General features: G+C 40.4%; 1 protein-coding gene across 1 annotated transcript in view; it reads right to left on the bottom strand.

Annotated features, from left to right (window-relative positions):
* Window positions 1–2,279: 2,279 nt before the first annotated feature.
* The window catches only part of LOC140173705 (zinc finger BED domain-containing protein RICESLEEPER 2-like), a 56,773-nt gene continuing 39,134 nt past the window's right edge, over window positions 2,280–19,918 (bottom strand). The window contains exons 2-3 of the mRNA XM_072198225.1: window positions 3,146–4,284; window positions 2,280–3,075 (exon numbers count right to left, since the gene is read on the bottom strand). Coding sequence (XP_072054326.1) covers window positions 2,280–3,075; window positions 3,146–4,284 — 1,935 coding nt within the window. The remainder of the gene's footprint in view (window positions 3,076–3,145; window positions 4,285–19,918) is intronic.

Below are 19,918 nucleotides of genomic sequence, written 5' to 3' on the forward strand. Positions count from 1 at the left end.
CTCCCTGCACTCGAAATGGATTTTCTGGAGCTACAGAACTCCAATTGGCGCGCTCTCAACGGCGTTGGAAAGTAGACATCCAGGGCTTTCCAGCAATATATAATAGTCTATACTTTATTCGAAGAATGACGACGTAACTTGGCGTTGAACGCCAAGTACAAGCTGCTGTCTGGAGTTAAACGCCAGAAAAACGTCATGATCCGGAGTTGAACGCCCAAAACACGTCAAAACTCGGAGTTCAACTCCAAGAGAAGCCTCAGCTCGTGGATTGATCAAACTCAGCCCAAGCATACACCAAGTGGGCCCCGGAAGTGGATTTATGCATCAATTACTTACTCATGTAAACCCTAGTAGCTAGTCTAGTATATATAGGACATTTATCTATTGTATTAGACATCTTTGGTCTCAGTTATGTTTTATTCTTCATCTTAGGAGATCATTGATCACGTTAGGGGGGCTGGCCATTCGGCCATGCCTGAACCTCTTTTACTTATGTATTTTCAACGGTGGAGTTTCTGCACACCATAGATTAAGGGTGTGGAGCTCTGCTGTACCTCAAGTATTAATGCAATTCTATTTTCTTCTATTCAAATCTCTCTTATTCTTATTCTAAGATATTCATTCGTACCCAAGAACATGATGAATGTGATGATAAGTAACCCTCATTATCATTCTCACTTATGAACGCGCGTGATTGACAACCACTTCCGTTCTACATGCAACAGAGCTTGAATGCGTATCTCTTAGATTCCCCAACAGAATCTTCGTGGTATAAGCTAGATAGATGGCGGCATTTATGAGGATCCGGAAAGTCTAACCTTGTCTGTGGTATTCCGAGTAGGATTCCAGTAATGAATGACTGTGACGTGCTTCAAACTTGCAAGTGCTGGGCGTTAGTGACAGACGCAAAAGAATCAAGGGATTCTATTCCAGTAGGCGCGGGAACCAACCAGTGATTAGCCGTACTGTGACAGAGTGCGTGAGCATTAGTTTTCACTGCGAGGATGGGATGTAGCCATCAACCATGGGTGATGCCTCCAGACGATTAGCCGTGCGAGTGACAGCCGCATAGGATCATTTTCCCGAGAGGATTGAAAGTAGCCACAGCTGATGGTGAACCCCTATACAAAGCTTGCCATGGAAAGGAGTAAGAAGGATTGAGTAGAAGCAGTAGGAGAGCAGGCGTCCTTGTGTCATACAGCATCTCCATTCGCTTGTCTGAAATTCTCACCAATGAATCTGCATAAGTCTTCTATCTCTTTATTTATTTCTACTTTCTTATCTTTATTTGCGAAAACCCATAAACCATTTTAATCTGCCTAACTGAGATTTGCAAGGTGACCATAGCTTGCTTCATACCAACAATCTCTGTGGGATCGACCCTTACTCACGTAAGGTTTATTACTTGGACGACCCAGTACACTTGCTGGTTAGTTGAACGGAGTGGTGAATTTAACCAAGAGCCACAATAGTTTTTGTGTATATGCCAAAGAGCCAATACTGATGATCACAATTTCGTCCACCAATGATACATTTCCTTATTAACCCATGTTCCCACAGTTTTCCCATACTTAGTTGATAGGGGTGTTCGCGGTGCGGTTTGGTTCGGTTTTTGAAGGAAAAGCCATCCGATCCGATCGTTTAATTAAGCTGCGGTTCGGTTTGGTTCGATTTTTTTTCAAGGTCATCCGAACCAAACCAAACCAATTAAAATCGGTTTGGTTTGGTTTGGTTTGTTCGGTTTTTTCAATCAAATAAAAAAAACTCTACCATACTATTATGCAATGTCATAAGATTGAAATCAACAAGCCAAAATACACAATAGCTAACAAAGTCTTGATCTAATGGAATATAACGACAATAGAATTCAAATACGACAATTAAAGAAGTTTAATAGCTCAACAATCAACACAACTGAAAATAATAATAATAATATAAGGAGAACAATTCATACCATAAAACTTAATAAGATGTACTTTAATCAGACTCAACACCAGAATCTTCTTCATTGGGATCACGAGTGGGTGCAACTTCTAAAAAATATATAAAACAAGAAACAATCATAAAAAATAATATATATTAATAAAAACTAGATTAAAATAAAGAAAATTATAAGTAGAAACTTAACCATACCTAATTCTAACTTCTCCAATTCCTCGATGAGTTCCTCAAGGACAAGTTTTGGAGAGTTTCGGAGCCAATTTTGGGTACAAATTAACGCTTCAGTTGTCATCAGAGTTAGAGAACTCCTATAATTATTCAACACCCTTCCTCCAGTACTAAATGCCAATTCTGAAGCAACTGTGGAAACTGGCTAAGACGTCTCTTGCAATCCCCCCAAGAATTGGAAATTTAGTGGAATTCACTTTCCACCAATTTAGAATATCAAATTGCACGCCACTCTTCTCTAATGCCTCCATTAGATATAACTCCACCTCATTCTTGTTAACACTCTTATTGAATTGCATTTCCTTCTCAAATTCCATAGCAAAAGAAGTTTCATGTGCCTCAAGCTCTTGTGTGCTAATTTCAGGAGGATCTTGCCGAGTAGACCTTTGATAGTTACCACCAAACAGCCTGTAGCTATCAAACACCTTGAAAAGCGTCTCCTTCACCTTTGAAGTTAAAAATTCAGCATCTTCTGTTTCATACAACTTTTCAAAACTCCACTTAATCAATTGAAGCTTATACCTAGGATCAAGAACAACTGCAATGAAAATCATCATGTTTGTGTTCTTTATATTTCCCCAATACTTATCATACTTGGACTTCATTTTCTCAGTCATGCTTGAAAGTACCGTATCTAAGCTTCCCATCCAATTCTTAAGTGTAGACAATATTTTACAAAAGTCATTAAAGTGTTGAGAAGATGTCACAAACGTTGAACCAGAAACTTTGTTAGTAACCTCATAAAATATTTTTAAAAACTTGACAAAATGCCTTGTATTCTCCCAATCCTCAGACCTAGGAATCCCACCAGCCATCATAGCAAACTCAAAATCTCTCTCCCCCAAACGTTTAAATGCCTTTTGAAACTTCAAAGCACTTTCAAGCATTAAAAAGGCAGAGTTCCACCTGGTAGGAACATATAAATGGACAGCGCCTCTTTCCAGAATTCTAGCTTCCTTAATCATAGTTTTTAAACCTCTCAGTACGACCAGGTGATGCACGCACATGCCGAACCGCATTTCTAATCTTTAAAATTGACTCATGCATTTCTCTCAACCCATCATTCACAACAAGATTTAAAATATGAGCACAACATCTAACATGTAAAAACTCTCCCCTTAATAGATGTGAGTTCCAATCCTCCATTCTATTTTTCAAGTAAGAAAGTGCAACATCATTTGAACTAGCATTATCAACAGTGATAGAAAAAACCCGGGATATCCCCCAGCTCAACAAACATCTCTCAATCTTCCTACGAATTGTTTCTCCCTTGTGATTCTTGATAGCACAAAAATTCATGATTCTTTTTTGCAACTTCCAATTAGCATCAATGTAATGAGCAGTAAGGCAAAGATAGTTTAAGTTTTGCACAGATGACCAACAATCAGTTGTCAAACAAATATTTTGATTTGGTTGAGAGAAAACAGACTTCAACTTAATTTTTTCATTCAAATAAAGCTTCCAACAATCCCTAGCAACTGTGAGCCTTCCAGGAATTGGAAACTTGGGTTGCAAACAACTCGTATAATAACGAAAACCCTCCCCCTCAACATGCGAAAAAGGCAATTCATCCACAATAATCATTCTAGCAAGCGCTTGTCTACAACGATCAACATCAAATGACACGGTAGAAAGTGAACTACCTATCCCTTTCCTATCATCTTTTACCACATCTTGAAAACAAAGAATCTTTTGGGTAGGATCTAATGCCTCCTTCGAAAATTTTTTGCATTGCGACAACAAGTGATTTTTCATGTTACTAGTGCCATTTTTATGTGTATCACATCCATAACTAGCCCCACACCAATTACATTTAGCTCTAGGATACTGTGGATTACTAGTTTCATCTTTAGTAAAGTGATCCCATGTCCAAGACCTAGGTCTAGAAGGTTTTCTTTTACCTTCGTCGGTCTCAGTTTCAGCAGAGTCATCAACGGGAGCTTCTTCAACAGCCTGCCTTTTCCCTCGGCCTCTACTAGCAAGCTTCCTTGTGTTTCGTTGAGGAGCTGGCACAGGAGGCAAAGCAGTTGAAGATCTGATGCTTGTTGATTCATTCGGAATAGGAACTGGAGGCAATCCAGTGTCGCCCATATTCTCACTTGAACTGACGTCAAACTACATAAACAAGCAATAACCATTAACCAGCAATAAACAAGCAATAAACAAAACAGAACAAAAACTTGATAATCTGAACAAGCAATGAACAATTAAACCAGTAATAAACAAGCAATAACCAACAATATTCAAGCAATAACTAGCAATAAACAAAACAGAACAAAACTTGATAATGTGAACAAGCAACGAACAAATTGAACTTGGTAAATTAAACACTAAACATAACAAAACTTGATAATCTCAAATTAAACCAGTAATGAACCAAACAAGCAATAAACCATTATACCAACAAATTGAACTTGGCAATAAATAGCAATAAACCAAACAATAAACAAGCAATGAACCAGCAATAAACCAAACAGAACAAAACTTGATAATGTGAACACGCAATGAATAAATTGAACTTGGCAAATTAAACACTAGACAGCACAAAACTTGATAATCTCAAATTAAACCAGCAATGAACCAAACAAGCAATGAACAAGCAATAAACCATTATACCAACAAATTGAACTTGGCAATAAACAGCAATAAACCAAACAATAAACAAGCAATGAACCAGCAATAAACCAGCAATAAACCAGACAGAACAAAACTTCATAATGTGAACAAGCAATGAACAAATTGAACATGCAAATTAAACACTAAACAGCAATACCATTATCCCAACAAATTGAACACTCTGACTTGGCAAAAACAATATGAAACATACATGAAATGGTAAACATTACTTATAAACTATTTTTCAGGTTAAATTATGTTAATGATTAATTGATTATATTAAAATTGAACTAGATCCCTAACATCATTTTTCAGGTTAAATCTATTCAATCCTATCAATCTTTATATTAAAATTGAACTTCTAGATCCTAACGTACAAAAAAAGATGATTAAACTAAAGTATAAAATTTTGAAAGAATCTATTATCGAGATTCAAAACATGGGATCCGAGGCAACAGTAACCCTAACCTGAACAAACTGAACATTGAACAATAACCAGCAAGTAGCAATACCAACAAGGGGACAATGCACCAGTAAGGTTTACCTGAATAGATGGCTGATGAGCGGATAATTTGTACGCTTTTTGGCATTGTTTTTAGTATGTTTTTAGTATGATCTAGTTAGTTTTTAGTATATTTTTATTAGTTTTTAGTTAAAATTCACTTTTCTAGACTTTACTATGAGTTTGTGTGTTTTTCTGTGATTTCAGGTATTTTCTGGCTGAAATTGAGGGACCTGAGCAAAAATCTGATTCAGAGACTAAAAAGGACTGCAGATGCTGTTGGATTCTGACCTCCCTGCACTCGAAGTGGATTTTCTAGAGCTACAGAAGCCCAATTGGCGCGCTCTCAACGGCGTTGGAAAGTAGACATCCTGGGCTTTCCAGCAATATATGATAGTCTATAATTTGCCCAAGATTTGATGGCCCAAACCGGCGTTCAAAGTCACCCTCAGGAATTCCAGCGTTAAACGCCGGAACTGGCACCCAAATGGGAGTTAAACGCCCAAACTGGCATAAAAGCTGGCGTTTAACTCCAAGAAGAGTCTCTACACGAAAATGCTTCATTGCTCAGCCCAAGCACACACCAAGTGGGCCCGGAAGTGGATTTTTATGTCATTTACTCATTTCTGTAAACCTTAGGCTACTAGTTCTCTATAAGTAGGACCTTTTACTATTGTATTTGTAGACTTTGGTAGCTATCTTCATTTTTATGCTATCTTAGATCACTGGGAGGCTGGCCTCACGGCCATGCCTAGACCTTGTTCTTATGTATTTTCAACGGTGGAGTTTCTACACACCATAGATTAAGGTGTGGAGCTCTGCTGTACCTCGAGTATTAATGCAATTACTATTGTTCTTCCATTCAATTCCGCTTGTTCTTGTTCTAAGATATCACTTGTTCTTCAACTTGATGAATGTGATGATCCATGACACTCATCATCATTCTCACCTATGAACGTGTGACTGACAACCACCTCCGTTCTACCTTCGATTGGGTGAATATCTCTTGGATTCCTGATTGCACGATGCATGGTTGATTGCCTGACAACCGAGTGCTCGCCTGACAACCGAGCCAACCATTCCGTGAGATCAGAGTCTTCGTGGTATAGGCTAGAACTGATGGCGGCATTCAAGAGAATCCGGAAGGTCTAACCTTGTCTGTGGTATTCTGAGTAGGATTCAATGATTGAATGACTGTGACGTGCTTCAAACTCCTAGCAGGCGGGGCGTTAGTGACAGATGCAAAAGAATCGCTGGATTCTATTCCGGCCTGACCGAGAACCGACAGATGATTAGCCATGCTGTGACAGAGCATAGGAACGTTTTCACTGAGAGGATGGGAGGTAGCCACTGACAACGGTGAAACCCTACATAAGCTTGCCATGGAAAGGAGTAAGAAGGATTGGATGAAGACAGTAGGAAAGCAGAGAGACGGAAGGGAAGGCATCTTCATGCGCTTATCTGAAGTTCCTACCAATGAATTACATAAGTATCTCTATCTTTATCTTTGTGTTTTTATGCGTTCATCACCATATCCATTTGAGTTTGCCTGACTAAGATTTACAAGATGACCATAGCTTGCTTCATACTAACAATCTCCGTGGGATCGACCCTTACTCGCGTAAGGTTTATTACTTGGACGACCCAGTGCACTTGCTGGTTAGTTGTGCGAAGTTGTGTAATGCCATGGTATTGAGCACCAAGTTTTTGGGGTTCATGACCGGGGATTATGAGAGTTGTGAAAATTATTGTTCACAATTTCGCGCACCAAGTTTTTGGCGCCGTTGCCGGGGATTGTTGAGTTTGGACAACTGACGGTTCATCTTGTTGCTTAGATTAGGTATTTTTCTTCAGAGTTCTTAAGAATGAATTCTAGTGTTTCAAGGTGATGTTCTTATCATCACCAAAGCTGATTGATCTTCATCAATTTAGCTCTTGAATGCAATGTTCTGCTGAAGCTTGGCTGACCATGTCTAATTCCTTTAGACTGAAGCTTTAGACTAACATTGCATGATTCCTGGAATTCTCATTAAGAATTTTGATATTTTTTTCATTTAATTTTCGAAAAACACAAAAAAATCAAAAAAATCATAAAATCCAAAAATTTCTTGTTTGAGTCTAGTGTCTCATTTTAAGTTTGGTGTCAATTGCATGCATTCATTCATGTGTCTTAAGGATCTTTAAATAATTCTTGATGATTTCTTACTCTAATCTTTGAATTCTCTTGACTTGAGTGTTTTTGTGTGTCTTATATGCATTCTCATTAGTGTCAGTAGTATACAAACTGCTAAGTTTGGTGTCTTGCATGCATTGTTATTTGATTCTTGTTGCATTTTAATTTTTCCTTATTATTAAAAATCCAAAAATATTTTTAATTTGTGTCTTCTCAAGTCAATAATACAGAGAATTAAAGATTCAAAACATACAGCAGAGGAATTGCACAGAAAAAGCTGGGCGTCCAAAACGCCCAGTGAAGAAGGACAGACTGGCGTTTAAACGCCAGCCAGGGTACCTGGTTGGGCGTTTAACGCCCAAATTGGGCGTTAAACGCCAGAATGTGCACCATTCTGGGCGTTTAACGCCAGGATGGCTAAAGGGGGAAGATTTTGTTTTCAATGCAGATTTTTTTTCAGTTTTCAAACTTTTTCAAAATCAAATCTTTTTCAAATCATATCTTTTCAATCATATGTTTTCAAAATCAATTTCTTTCTATTTTCAAAGATACTTGCTATCAATTAATGATTTGACTCAACATTTCAAGTATGTTGCCTTTTCTGTTGAGAAAGGTTTAATGTTTGAATCATATCTTTTCTTGATAGCCAAGTCATTAATTTTCAAAATCAAATCTTTTTAAAATGTTTTTCAAATCATATCTTCTCAATCACATCTTTTTAAAACTAATCATATCTTCTTAACCACATCTTTTTCAAAATAGTTTTCAATCAAATCTTTTTGATTTCTAATTTCAAAATCTTTTTCAAAAAAATACTTGATTTCTTTTCCACTTTCATTTTCGAAAATCAAGTAGTGTTTTCAAAATGTTTTCAAAATTTCTTACTTAATTTTCGAAAACCACTTCCTTTCTTCTCACATCCTTCTATTTATGGACTAACACTATTCCTTAATACAAAATTTGAACTCCATCTCCTTTGATAAGTTCGAATTTTCTACTTCTGTCTTCTACTTTTCTTTTCCTCTGACACCTAAAGGGATCTCTATACTGTGACATAGAGGATTCCACATTTTCTTGTTCCCTTCTCTTTCTTATGAGCAGGAGCAAAGACAAAAACATTCTTGTTGAGGCTGATCCTGAACCTGAAAGGACCTTGAAGAGAAAGCTAAGAGAAGCCAAAGCACAACTCTTTGTAGAGGACCTAACATAAATCTTCAAAGAAGAAGAACAAATGGCAGCCGAAAACAACAACAATGCCAACAATGCAAGGAAGGTGCTGGGTGACTTTACTGCACCTACTCCCGACTTCTATGGGAGAAGCATCTCTATCCCTGCCATTAGAGCAAACAACTTTGAGCTTAAGCCTCAATTAGTTTCTCTAATGCAACAGAATTGCAAGTTCCATGGACTTCCATTGGAAGATCCTCATCAGTTTTTAGCTGAATTCTTGCAAATCTGTGACACTGTCAAGACTAATGGGGTTGACCCTGAGGTCTACAGACTTATGCGATTCCCTTTTGCTGTAAGAGACAGAGCTAGAACATGGTTGGACTCACAACCTAAAGAAAGCCTGGACTCTTGGGAAAAGCTAGTCAATGCCTTCTTGGCAAAGTTCTTTCCACCTCAAAAATTGAGTAAGCTTAGAGTGGAAGTCCAAACCTTCAGACAGAATGAAGGAGAATCCCTCTATGAAGCTTGGGGAAGATACAAACAACTAATCAGAAAGTGTCCCTCTGACATGCTTTCTAAATGGAGCATCATAGGTATTTTCTATGATGGTCTCTCTGAACTGTCCAAGATGTCCTTGGATAGCTCTGCAGGAGGATCTCTTCATCTGAAGAAGACGCCAACTGAAGCTCAAGAACTGATTGAAATGGTTGCAAATAACCAATTCATGTACACTTCTGAAAGAAATCCTGTGAACAATGGGACTAGTCAGAAGAAAGGAGTTCTTGAGATTGACACTCTGAATGCCATATTGGCTTAGAACAAAATATTGACTCAACAAGTCAATATGATTTCTCAAAGTCTGTCTGGAATGCAAAATGCACCAAGCAGTACTAAAGAGGCTTCATCTGAGGAAGAAGCTTATGATCCTGAGAACCCTTCAATGGAAAAGGTGAATTACATGGGAGAATCCTATGGAAACACCTATAATCCTTCATGGAGGAATCATCCAAATCTTTCATGGAAGGATCAACAGAGACCTCAACAAGGTTTCAATAACAATAATGGTGGAAGAAACAGGTTTAGCAATAGCAAGCCTTTTCCATCATCTTTTCAGCAACAGACAGAGAGTTCTAAGCAGAATACCTCTGACTTAGCAACCATGGTCTCTGATCTAATCAAAACCACTCAAAGTTTCATGACTGAAACAAGGTCCTCCATTAGAAACTTGGAGGCACAAGTGGGACAGCTGAGCAAGAAAATTACTGAACTCCCTCCTAGTACTCTTCCAAGCAATACAGAAGAAAATCCAAAAGGAGAGTGCAAGGCCATCAACATGGCCGAATTTTGGGAGGAAGAAGAGGCAGTGAACGCCACTGAGGAAGACCTCAATGGACGTCCACTGGCCTCAATTGAGTTCCCCAATGAGGAACCATGGGAATCTGAGGCTCAAAATGAGACCATAGAGATTCCATTGGACTTACTTCTGCCATTCATGAGCTCTGATGAGTATTCTTCCTCTGAAGAGGATGAGTATGTCACTGAAGAGCAAGTTGCTAAATACCTTGGAGCAATCATGAAGCTAAATGACAAGTTATTTGGAAATGAGACTTGGGAGGATGAACCCCCTTTGCTCACCAAAGAACTGGATAACTTGTCTAGGCAGAAACTGCCTCAAAAGAGACAGGATCCTGGGAAGTTTTCAATACCTTGTACCATAGGCACCATGACCTTCAAGAAGGCCTTGTGTGACTTAGGGTCAAGTGTAAACCTCATGCCTCTCTCTGTAATGGAGAAGCTAGGGATCTTTGAGGTGCAAGCTGCAAAAATCTCACTAGAGATGGCAGACAATTCAAGAAAACAAGCCCATGGACTTGTAGAGGATGTTCTGGTTAAAGTTGAAGACCATTACATCCCTACTGATTTCATAGTCCTAGAGACTGGGAAGTGCATGGATGAATCCATCATCCTTGGCAGACCCTTCCTAGCCACAGCAAAGGCTGTGATTGATGTTGATAGAGGAGAGTTGATCATTCAAGTGAATGAAGAATCCTTGGTGTTTAAGGCCCAAGGATATCCCTCTGTCATCATGGAGAGGAAGCATGAAGAGCTTCTCTCAAAAATAGAGCCCCCACAGTCAAACTCTAAGTTTGGTGTTGGGAGGCCACAACCAAACTCTAAGTTTGGTGTTGAACCCCCACATTCAAACTCTAAGTTTGGTGTTGGGAGGTCCCAACATAGCTCTGAGTATCTGTGAGGCTCCATGAGAGTCCTCTGTCAAGCTAATGACATTAAAGAAGCGCTTGTTGGGAGGCAACCCAATGTTTTATAATTAACTATTCTCTTTTGTTATTTTATCTTTTTTTTGTAGGTTGATGATCATGAGAAGTCACAAAATCAATGAAAAAAAGCAAAAACAGAATGAAAAACAGGAAGAAAAACAGCACACCCTGGAGGACGCACCCACTGGCGTTTAAACGCCAGTGAGGTTAGCTGTTGGGCGTTTAACGCCCAGTCTAGCACCATTCTGGGCGTTTAACGCCAGAAAGGGGCACCAGACTGGCGTTAAACGCCAGAAAAGGGCAAGAAGCTGGCGTTAAACGCCAGAAATGGGCACCAGCCCGGCGTTTAACGCCAGAAATGGCTAAAAACGCGATTTTGCTTGCCATTTGGTGCAGGGATGACTTTTTCTTGACACCTCAGGATCTGTGGACCCCACAGGATCCCCACCTACCCCACCACTCTCTCTCTTCTTCTTCACCCATTCACCAATCACCTCAACACCTCTTCCCCAAAAACCCTTCACCTATCAAATCCCATCTTTCTCTTCACCACTCACATCCATCTTTCATAAAACCCCACCTACCTCACCATTCAAATTCAAACCACTTTCCCACCCAAACCCACCCTCAAATGGCCGAACCCTACCCTTCCCCATCTCCTATATATACCCTCCTTCACTCCTTCATTTTCACACAACATACACACCACTTCTCCCCTTTTGGCCGAACACAAAGCCATTCCCTTTCCCCTCATTCCTTCTTCTTCTACTCTCTTCTTTCTTCTTTTGCTCGAGGACGAGCAAACCTTTTAAGTTTGGTGTGGTAAAAGCATTGCTTTTTGTTTTTCCATAACCATTTATGGCATCCAAGGCCGGAGAAACCTCTAGAAAGAGGAAAGGGAAGGCAAAAGCTTCCACCTCCGAGTCATGGGAGATGGAAAGATTCATCTCAAGGATGCATCAAGACCACTTCTATAAAGTTGTGGCCTTGAAGAAGGTGATCCCCGAGGTCCCTTTTTCACTCAAAAAGAGTGAATATCCGGAGATCCGACATGAGATCCAAAGAAGAGGTTGGGAAATTCTTACCAACCCCATTCAACAAGTCGGAATCTTAATGGTTCAAGAGTTCTATGCCAATGCATGGATCACCAAGAACCATGATCAAAGTGTGAACCCGGATCCAAAGAATTATCTTACTATGGTTTGGGGGAAATACTTGGATTTTAGTCCGGAAAATATAAGGTTGGCATTCAACTTGCCCATGATGCAAGGAGATGAACATCCTTACACTAGAAGGGTCAACTTTGATCAAAGGTTGGACCAAGTCCTCACAGTCATATGTGAAGAGGGCGCCCAATGGAAGAGAGATTCAAGAGGAAAGCCGGTTCAATTGAGAAGGCATGACCTCAAACCCGTGGCTAGAGGATGGTTGGATGTTTATTCAACGCTCAATCATTCCCACTAGCAACCGGTCCGAAGTTACCATAGACCGGGCTATCATGATCCATAGCATCATGATTGGAGAAGAAATAGAAGTTCATGAGGTTATAGCACAAGAACTCTATAAGGTGGCGGACAAGTCCTCTAACTTGGCAAGGTTAGCCTTCCCTCATCTCATTTGTCACCTCTGTTATTCAGTTGGAGTTGACATAGAGGGAGACATCCCCATTGATGAGGACAAGCCCATCACTAAGAAGAGGATGGAGCACACAAGAGACCCCACTCATCATGAGATCCCTGAGATTCCTCAAGGGATGCACTTTCCTCCACAAAACTATTGGGAGCAACTAAACACCTCCCTAGGAAAATTGAGTTCCAACATGGGACAACTAAGGGTGGAGCATCAAGAACACTCCATCATCCTCCATGAAATTAGAGAAGATCAAAGAATCATGAGAGAGGAGCAACAAAGACAAGGAAGAGACATTGAGGAGCTCAAGCACTCCATAGGATCTTCAAGAGGAAGAAAGAGCCGCCATCACTAAGGTGGACCCGTTCTTTGATTTCCTTATTCTTTATTCTTCTGTTTTTCGAATTTTATGCTTATGTTTATCTATGTTTGTGTCTTGTGATCATTAGTGTCTTAGTGTCTATGCCTTAAAGTTATGAATGTCCTATGAATCCATCACCTTTCTTGAATAAAAACGTGCTTAAATTGAAAAAGAGAAGAATTGCATGAATTTTGAATTTTATAACAGTTTAATTATTTTGATGTGGTGGCATTACTTTTGTCTTCTGAATGTATGCTTAAACAGTGCATATGTCTTTTGAATTTGTGGTTCATGAATGTTGGCTCTTGAAAGAATGATGAAAAAGGAGACATGTTACTGAGGATCTGAAAAATCATTACAATGATTCTTGAAGCAAGAAAAAGCTTTTCTATTCAAAAAAAAAATCGAAAAAAAAGAGAAAAAGAAAAGAAAACAAAAAAAAAGAGAGAAAAGAAAGAAATAAAGTTGTGATCCAAGGCAAAAAGAGTGTGCTTAAGAACCCTGGACACCGCTAATTGGGGACTTTAGCAAAGCTGAGTCACAATCTGAAAAGGTTCACCCAATTATGTGTCTGTGGCATGTATGTATCCGGTGGTAATACTGGAAGACAGAGTGCTTTGGGCCACAGCCAAGACTCAATAAGTAGCTATGTTCAAGAATCATCATACTCTACTAGGAGAATCAATAACACTATCTGGATTCTGAGTTCCTAAAGAAGCCAATCATTCTGAATTTCAAAGGATAGAGTGAGATGCCAAAACTGTTCAGAGGCAAAAAGCTAAAAGCCCCGCTCATCTAATTAATACTGATCTTCACAGATGTTTTTGGGATTCTTTGCATATTCTCTTCTTTTTATCTTATTTGATTTTCAGTTGCTTGAGGACAAGCAACAATTTAAGTTTGGTGTTGTGTTGAGCGGATAATTTGTACGCTTTTTGGCATTGTTTTTAGTATTTTTTAGTATGATCTAGTTAGTTTTTAGTATATTTTTATTAGTTTTTAGTTAAAATTCACTTTTCTGGACTTTACTATGAGTTTGTGTGTTTTTCTGTGATTTCAGGTATTTTCTGGCTGAAATTGAGGGACCTGAGCAAAAATCTGATTCAGAGACTAAAAAGGACTGCAGATGCTGTTGGATTCTGATCTCCCTGCACTCGAAGTGGATTTTCTGGAGCTACAGAAGCCCAATTGGCGCGCTCTCAACGGCGTTGGAAAGTAGATATCCTGGGCTTTCCAGCAATATATGATAGTTCATACTTTGCCCAAGATTTGATGGTCCAAACCGTCGTTCAAAGTCACCCTCAGGAATTCCAGCGTTAAACGCCGGAACTGGCACCCAAATGGGAGTTAAACGCCCAAACTGGCATAAAAGCTGGCGTTTAACTCCAAGAAGAGTCTCTACACGAAAATGCTTCATTGCTCAACCCAAGCACACACCAAGTGGGCCCGGAAGTGGATTTTTATGTCATTTACTCATTTCTGTAAACCTTAGGCTACTAGTTCTCTATAAGTAGGACCTTTTACTATTGTATTTGTAGACTTTGGTAGCTATCTTCATTTTTATGCTATCTTAGATCACTGGGAGGCTGGCCTCACGGCCATGCCTAGACCTTGTTCTTATGTATTTTCAACGGTGGAGTTTCTACACACCATAGATTAAGGTGTGGAGCTCTGCTGTACCTCGAGTATTAATGCAATTACTATTGTTCTTCCATTCAATTCCGCTTGTTCTTGTTCTAAGATATCACTTGTTCTTCAACTTGATGAATGTGATGATCCGTGACACTCATCATCATTCTCACCTATGAACGTGTGACTGACAACCACCTCCGTTCTACCTTCGATTGGGTGAATATCTCTTGGATTCCTGATTGCATGATGCATGGTTGATCGCCTGACAACCGAGTGCTCGCCTGACAACCGAGCCAACCATTCCGTGAGATCAGAGTCTTCGTGGTATAGGCTAGAACTGATGGCGGCATTCAAGAGAATCCGGAAGGTCTAACCTTGTCTGTGGTATTCTGGGTAGGATTCAATGATTGAATGACTGTGACGTGCTTCAAACTCCTAGCAGGCGGGGCGTTAGTGACAGACGCAAAAGAATCGCTGGATTCTATTCCGGCCTGACCGAGAACCGACAGATGATTAGCCATGCTGTGACAGAGCATAGGAACGTTTTTACTGAGAGGATGGGAGGTAGCCACTGACAACGGTGAAACCCTACATAAGCTTGCCATGGAAAGGAGTAAGAAGGATTGGATGAAGACAGTAGGAAAGCAGAGAGACGGAAGGGAAGGCATCTTCATGCGCTTATCTGAAGTTCCTACCAATGAATTACATAAGTATCTCTATCTTTATCTTTGTGTTTTTATGCGTTCATCACCATATCCATTTGAGTTTGCCTGACTAAGATTTACAAGATGACCATAGCTTGCTTCATACTAACAATCTCCGTGGGATCGACCCTTACTCGCGTAAGGTTTATTACTTGGACGACCCAGTGCACTTGCTGGTTAGTTGTGCGAAGTTGTGTAATGCCATGGTATTGAGCACCAAGTTTTTGGGGTTCATGACCGGGGATTATGAGAGTTGTGAAAATTATTGTTCACAATTTCGCGCACCAATGGCTCGGGCTCCATATGCACTTGAATCGATGGCTGGGTGGGAGACTTTATGGGTGGAGGAGGCGAGGTCGGAGGTGGTGAGGTGACCCTACAGAACCCAGAAACGCTACTGGGTGGAGGCTTTCTGGGTGGAGGCGGCGAGGTCGGAGGTGGTGAGGTGACCCTACAGAACCCAGAAATGCTGCTGGGTGGAGGCTTTCTGGGTGGAGGCGGTGACGTCGAAGGTGGTGAGGTCGGAGGTCCTGTGGGTGGGTGGGTGACTGGGTCTTCGTCTTTGTCTTCGTCTTCCTTTGAGGAGCTGGCTTCGACTTCGAGTATCAAGGACAAGGAGTGAAGAAGGTGAGATTTGGAGGAAGAGGAAGGCTTCGGCCTTCGAGTATCAAGGAAGTGGGTGGCTCAGGCTGTCTGGGTGAGTGGGCGAGATGTGGTGGCTCTGATATGGGGTTTGGGCGGCGGGGTTAAGTTTCCATGGGGGGAGGGGGAGCGGGGAGGGACTCGCGCAGCAAGGTAACGCGTTTGGGGGGGTGGGGGTCTGGGGGGTGGGGTTACTGGGTTAGGGTAGTTTTAATTTTAGGGTTTTGTTAAGAACCGGTTCGGTTAGGGTTTTGGTGGCAAGAACCGAAAACCAAACCGAACCATAGAAAAACTGCAAAACATCACTTTTTTCGGTTTTTTCGGTTTTCGTTTTTTTCGGTTCGGTCCATCGGTTTAGTTCGGTCCGGATCGGTTTTGAACACCCCTATTAGTTGATGCACAATCTCTATCTTAAGCCAACCAAAGATTCAATTTGGGGTAATTAATTATTTTTCTACTTAAGGCTAGTGATGTGGTAAAATATAGAATAAATGGGATTAAAAAGCTCAAGGTGACTAACAAGGGTGACATAAAAGGGTGGGCTTATTTGGGATAAGTGAGTTAATAATCAAATATGGCCTCAATCATATGCAAGCATGTAAATATACTAAACACTAGACATATAGAACGTAACAAAGTAAAGATTACAATCATAGAGAAGAAAAACACACAGGAATAAAATATTATGGTTAAATAATGTAACCATATAGATAAGCTCAAAATCTCACAGGTTGTGTGTTCTTTGGCTCAAAAACCATGTTTCAAATACAACTTCAAACAAATTTAACACAGAAAGGTTTTAATTTAAATTAGTGAAAAATTTCAAAAATAGGGTCCTAGAAAGAAACTTATCACTCCAACTAAGTAGTGGTAGAAGAACGTGCACAAAATCAAACAAACATGCAATTACACATGCAAATGTAGCAATGAACTAACAAAGAAAAATAACAACTGGTGTTGAGAAGGGGCTAACTAACTCGCGGAGATCGGTATCGACCTCCCCACACTTAAAGATTGCACCGTCCTCGGTGCATGCAAAGATGTCCAGGTGGGCGGGGGTTGTGGTTCCTCAGCCGGTGCTCCTTTCGTTCCACTCTTTGCCGGTGGCTTGTTAGAGGCTTTCTCTTTACCCTTTTTGGTGGCGATCCTGAAAGGGAAAAGAGAAGTAGCAGGTAAGTCCAAGGGTTATAGCAAGGAAGAGGACAGTGCAAGTAATAATCGATGCCCAGGTAAGGAAAATAGTGAACGAAAGACATGGTCGCGATTCCATGTGATCAGTTCATCAATGGAAATATAGCAAGGCATGGTAAGTATTGGATGCAAGATGTTTATTAGCATGCCAGCAAGGGCATGAGTAGCATAGATCAAGCATAAAAAATAAAAAATGTATTATTACTCGTAACAAACCGACAATCACGTTTGTATTGACAATTATAATTAATTAATAAAATATGGAAAGGGTTTTGTGAAAAATAGGCATTAGAGTAGAAGGATAGAATAATGAAGAATGCACAATGCCATACGGGCTTTTTCACAAACACTTAATATGCATGTTTAATATGATAAGGGGAGAATGAAATTGGAACATGCAAGCATTCCAAAAACAATTAATATGAATTGTCAAACAACTCCATAATAATCCACAAGCAATATTATAAGACCCAAATAAAGTTCCAACACCAACATAAAAATGCATGAAAAAGAAAGAAAAAGAGACCATAAATAATTATGCTAAAAAGAAAATTAAGAAGAAAGAAAAATAATTAAATGCAGTAATTAAAAGATGAATGAAAGTATGCAAATAAATTAAGTAGAAGAAAGTGAAAGAGAATAGGGATGAGAAGTTAAAGAGATAAATTAAGAAAGAAAGAAGAAAAGATAGAAGAAATTAGGATTAGAAAAGAAAAGATAAGATAATTGGCGCTGATTTGGATAAGTTGTGCGGCGCAGGCGACGCGGACGCATGAGTGACGCGGTCGCGTGGTGTGCGATAAGGTCAGGTGACGCGGACACGTGGGTATCGCGATCGCATGGCCTGATTTGTGCGATTGGCGCGAGTACAGCCTCGCGTTCTCGCAACTCTCTGTTTCAAACTCATTTTGCCAAAAAGCTGAGTGACGCGTTCGTGTGGGTGACACGATCGCGTGAATGGCCATTCTTGAAAAACGATGCGGACGTGTGAGGCACGCGTTCGCATGGTAGGGCTTGTGCTTCTAGCACGAGTCCAGCCCTACTCCATCATAACTCTCTGCCATGTACCAATTTACGTCGATTTTACAGGGCCACGCGTTTGCGTGGGTGACGCGGACGCGTGGGGAGGCTATTTCGCAAACTACGTGAATGCGTCAGCGACGCGGTCGCGTAGGCGTATTTGTGCCTGAGGCACGCCTCCAACCAGGCTTGCACGTAGCTGTCTGTTCACTTTTCTTTTCTTCCTAATGCACTTGTGACACGGGCGCGTTAGCGACGCTTACGCGTCGCGTGTGTTTTTTTTAATGCATAAATGCAAAATGCAGATGCTTATGCAAAATTTATGAATGACTACTAATAAAAATGATAATAAAATAGAATAAAACTAAGAATAAAAAGGAAAGAATATACCATGGTGGGTTGTCTCCCACTTAACACTTTTAGTTAAAGTCCTTAAGTTGGACATTTGGTGAGTCCCTTATCATGGTGGCTTGTGCTTGTACTGATCCTTGAATCCCCACCAATGTTTGTAATTCCAATGGCCTCCGGGATCCGTAACTAGGCACACACAACCATCAAGCAATCTAAAGTAAGTGACAAGGCCCCAAAAGTGTTGACTGTTGGAGTGAATTCCGGGGTCCCAAATCTTTCTTTTGAACCCGTCTTTTTGTTGATCATCATGATTCCATCCGGGTGGCACGCAATTGAAATTCTCACTAAGGCATCCAAATAGCTTCCTAGACCCATTCAATTGAGCTTTACACCAAAATTTGCATTTTAATTTGGAGCATACAGCCATGTTGAACCTTGCTTGACAACTCCAACCTAACCATTTTCCTCTTGCTCTTAATGCCCCAAAGAGTTTTAAGTTGACCATCGGTCTCCAGTAGCCCATATTCAAGTGGGAAGGTAAAGGTCAAGGATAAGAATTTTACCCATTTGAACGTTGTGTTGGACGGTAATGGCCTTGGGAGAGGTATTTCTAATGAATTTGCAAGCTCCACTACCTTGTGCTATTCTCTGACAACTTCCACCTCTTTGCAAGCTTCTTCAATTTCAACCTCTTCCTCTTGGTAGCTTTCTTCCGATTCAATCTCTTCTTCATTGCTCACCAAGGGCATGGGAGGTTGTGCTTCTTCTCTTTGAATCTCCATCTCTTGATTAACCTCTTCCAAATCTTCAACCATGACATGCCTTGGAGGTTGTACACCCTCCTTAACATCAATTTTAAACGTCTTTGAAGGAGGCTCTATAACTTGACTTTTCCATGGAGGTTCAGCATCTCCTAAGTCTTCAACCACTTTTTCCTTTTCAATAATTGCTGCTTTGTCCAGTTGTTTAAGTATAAAATCATACTCCTCCTTGATGATTTCTTTTCTATGACAACTCCCTTCAACTACTCCTTCATCTGCAAAGGTCTTTTCTACCTTCACCTTTAGTGCCTCCTCTAGCTCCTTATGAAGTATGGATTTGCGAAGATGATCCCTTCTCTCTTGTTCCATGTCAATAGCATCAACGGGATCATGTTGCTCTTGGATTGTTGGATGTGGGTGCTCTTCCATGGATGATGGTGATGGGATGGAGAGATTCTGTGGTTGAAAAGGAAGTGCACTAGAGCTTGAGGGTTGCTTGTTGAAGGTATTCGGTGGTCTAATTTGGGCGACGAGAGCTTGTATAGCAGAGTTTAGATCGGTAAGTGCTTTCTCCATGGAGGTTTGGGGTGGATAGGAGGATTCATTTGTTGGGAGAAAGGGTTCATGGTAGGAAGGTGGTTCATCTTGATAATGATAAGGAGATGGTGTATATTGAGGTGGTGGTTCATGAGAGTAATTGTGTTGGAATGGGGGTGGT

The sequence above is a fragment of the Arachis hypogaea genome, chromosome 6 (genome assembly GCF_003086295.3).
Source record: "Arachis hypogaea cultivar Tifrunner chromosome 6, arahy.Tifrunner.gnm2.J5K5, whole genome shotgun sequence".
Taxonomy (NCBI): domain Eukaryota; kingdom Viridiplantae; phylum Streptophyta; class Magnoliopsida; order Fabales; family Fabaceae; genus Arachis; species Arachis hypogaea.